Source organism: Quercus suber, unplaced genomic scaffold, assembly GCF_002906115.3.
Source record: "Quercus suber isolate HL8 unplaced genomic scaffold, Cork oak 2.0 scaffold_85, whole genome shotgun sequence".
NCBI lineage: Eukaryota > Viridiplantae > Streptophyta > Magnoliopsida > Fagales > Fagaceae > Quercus > Quercus suber.
Genome location: NW_027069550.1, coordinates 727272 through 729880, shown reverse-complemented (window position 1 = coordinate 729880; position 2609 = coordinate 727272). Strand labels below are relative to the sequence as shown.

Genomic DNA, 2609 nt, shown 5'->3' with positions numbered 1-2609 from the left:
TATTTGTAGTCAATTTTCATTTTCAGTATCTTAAAAGTTGGATTTGAATACAAAAAATGATAAAACTTTTCAACATTTTTGTTTTCTATGAATACAAATACAGTGGCATATTCATAAATATTGTAAAAACATAAAGTTATTTTTTTGAGTGATGCAATTGTGTGTAAGCGAGAAAAGTTACATTTAAAAAAAATAAATAAAAAAACAATAACTAGACCTAGATATAATGTATTCTATACCCAAATTATGTATTCAAAATAACTTACCAAACACTACCAAATGTGAAAATTAGTGCTTTTTTCCATATTCAAATTAGGACTGTCCACAGGTCGGGCCGATTCGATTTTGGACCTAACCCACTAGCATTGGGTGGAGGGCAGAGGGACCTGAAACCAACCACCAACATCAATCGGTTAAGTCGGTTTCAGGTTTGGGTGGTGCTCGAGTTAGTTCTGTCAGTGGTGGAAGTCGCCGAAGTCTGCAAATGTCACCAGAATCAGCAAAGAAATCGTTAAAATCTGCTGTGATTTGGTCAAATCTAGCTAAATCTCACCAAATCTGGCTGGATCTCCCTAGATTCGAGCTTTGATCTTGTCGAAGTTGGCCGGATTTCGTATATAGCATCAGTTAGCTCGGGTTTTGGAGAAGAAAACCCGCTACTCTACTCACTAGCGTAAGTTCTTGGAGGCAAAAACCTACTGTTGACTGACGGGAGCGTCAGTTTGGGTTGAAATCGAGTGAGGGTCAAGCAGTTTGATTGATTCAGTGGGTGTAGGTCAGATCTGGACACCCCTAATTCAAATTCAGGATTTAAATATATAATACAAAAAATAAAAAGTAGATACACCACTTTTTGAAACCAAACAGGCTTTTAGGGTTTGAATCCTCCTCCTCTCATTTTAAAATGTATCCAAAAAGAATTAATACTTCAACCATATCAAACATTTATTTTGTCAAAATATCGAGCTAGAACATTTTCATTTCATTAAAGGGTAATAACAAAGTTCACACAACTATCAAACATTGATCAGGTACTGAGAAGACGTTACTACCATTACCATGTATATCCTATGTGTTTGTCGCTCTAATGATGAAAAGAAATCATAGACATCAATTACAGGAAACAACGGTAATGAGTAAAAAGAAGTAAAGAACACTGCATACGGTCCACTCAGCGCAAGTCATGCCTTAATGGAACACTTATAGTCAACAGAATGTCCTTCCAACTTAAAAGGTGCTTCTTCACTTGGGAACCTTCACTCCAAGCTTCCCTTTGGCATCTATGGCTAAACCAAAGTTTCAACTCCTCTGCTTTATCCTCTTCCTCAGTATCTTTCTATGCTTGTTTCATGGTGAATCATCGGAACTTGAGCTAGACGACGAGTCATGGCTCAACGAGGAAGATAACGAAGTAATCATGGTGCAGAGCCGCCATGATTCAAGAAACAAATGTGACTTTTCTACTGGCAAATGGGTTTATGATCTATCTTATCCTCTCTATGACTCAAGTTGCCCATATCTTAGTACAGCAGTGACTTGTCAGAAAAATGGACGGCCGGATTCTGACTATGAGAAGTGGAAGTGGAAGCCCCAAGGTTGTTCTATTCCAAGGTACATGGATAAAAAATGTGTAAATTAGTTCACATAGTATATACTTTAAGACATATCAGTGATTAATCACTAAGGGTGCTATTCATTTTCTATGCTAATCGTGACAATGTTGATAAGCAAAACATGCATGACATGTTGCATATTACCTATTGCATTTTCTCTGTACTGTTGCCATCACAATTCTGCTTAGTGTATGTTATATTTGTTATATGTTGTCAATTATATCCTGGTTGTGGCAACAAATGAACAAGTACTACTCATTCACATTTATATTTGCTAAAAATAGAGTAATACATCATGGTACAGATTTGATGCATTGAATTTTCTTGGAAGAATGAGAAGGAAAAGAATAATGCTGGTGGGTGACTCTATAATGAGGAATCAATGGGAATCTCTTGTCTGCTTAGTACAAGGAGTTATTCCAACTGGTAGAAAGAGAGTGACGTACAGTGGTCCTTCCATGGCCTTCCATGCTATGGTAATTTTATACATAAAGATGATATCCTTTTTGAACTTGTTTATCATAATTGCCTTTCAATTATATGTAACACTGGTATATAATATTCAAATACAGGATTTTGAGACATCAATTGAGTTTAGCTGGGCACCACTACTAGTGGAATTGAAGCAAGGGCCTCAAAACAAGAGAATCTTACATTTGGATCTGATAGAAGATAATGCAAAGTATTGGAGAGGGGTTGACATCCTTGTGTTTGATTCAGCTCACTGGTGGACTCATTCTGATCAATGGAGTTCGTAAGACAAATTTCTCAACACCCACTCCTTTTTCACTCTTCATTAAATTATTGAGAAAATTACACTCATTTTCTTGAGATTTGAGAAAATGACACTCTCCAAAAACCTGATGAGAAAAAACATTTTCCCCATTAACATTCATTTAACCAAACTCCATTAAATTAAAGTTTAAAATGTTGTATACTAACCTGCCCTTTGGTTAAGGACAGATTTCTAAAATTACCCTCCACTTACCCTTAAAA

General features: G+C 36.1%; 1 protein-coding gene across 1 annotated transcript; it reads left to right on the top strand.

Moving 5' to 3' along the window:
- The first annotated feature begins 1034 nt into the window (after positions 1-1034).
- Positions 1035-2403, top strand: LOC111994040 (protein trichome birefringence-like 36). The gene is made up of 3 exons (XM_065774023.1): positions 1035-1611; positions 1918-2089; positions 2186-2403. The coding sequence occupies exons 1-3, from the start codon at positions 1283-1285 to the stop codon at positions 2369-2371; spliced, it is 687 nt and encodes a 228-aa protein (XP_065630095.1). The 5' UTR covers positions 1035-1282; the 3' UTR covers positions 2372-2403.
- Positions 2404-2609: the final 206 nt, after the last annotated feature.

Excerpts from the sequence above, each read along its gene's own strand:
- LOC111994040 (XM_065774023.1), top strand. The coding sequence starts at position 1,283 with ATGGCTAAACCAAAGTTTCAACTCCTCTGCTTTATCCTCTTCCTCAGT. Across the intron at positions 1,612-1,917 it reads CAAGGTTGTTCTATTCCAAG|ATTTGATGCATTGAATTTTC; the intron begins GTACATGGATAA and ends ATCATGGTACAG. Across the intron at positions 2,090-2,185 it reads CCATGGCCTTCCATGCTATG|GATTTTGAGACATCAATTGA; the intron begins GTAATTTTATAC and ends ATTCAAATACAG.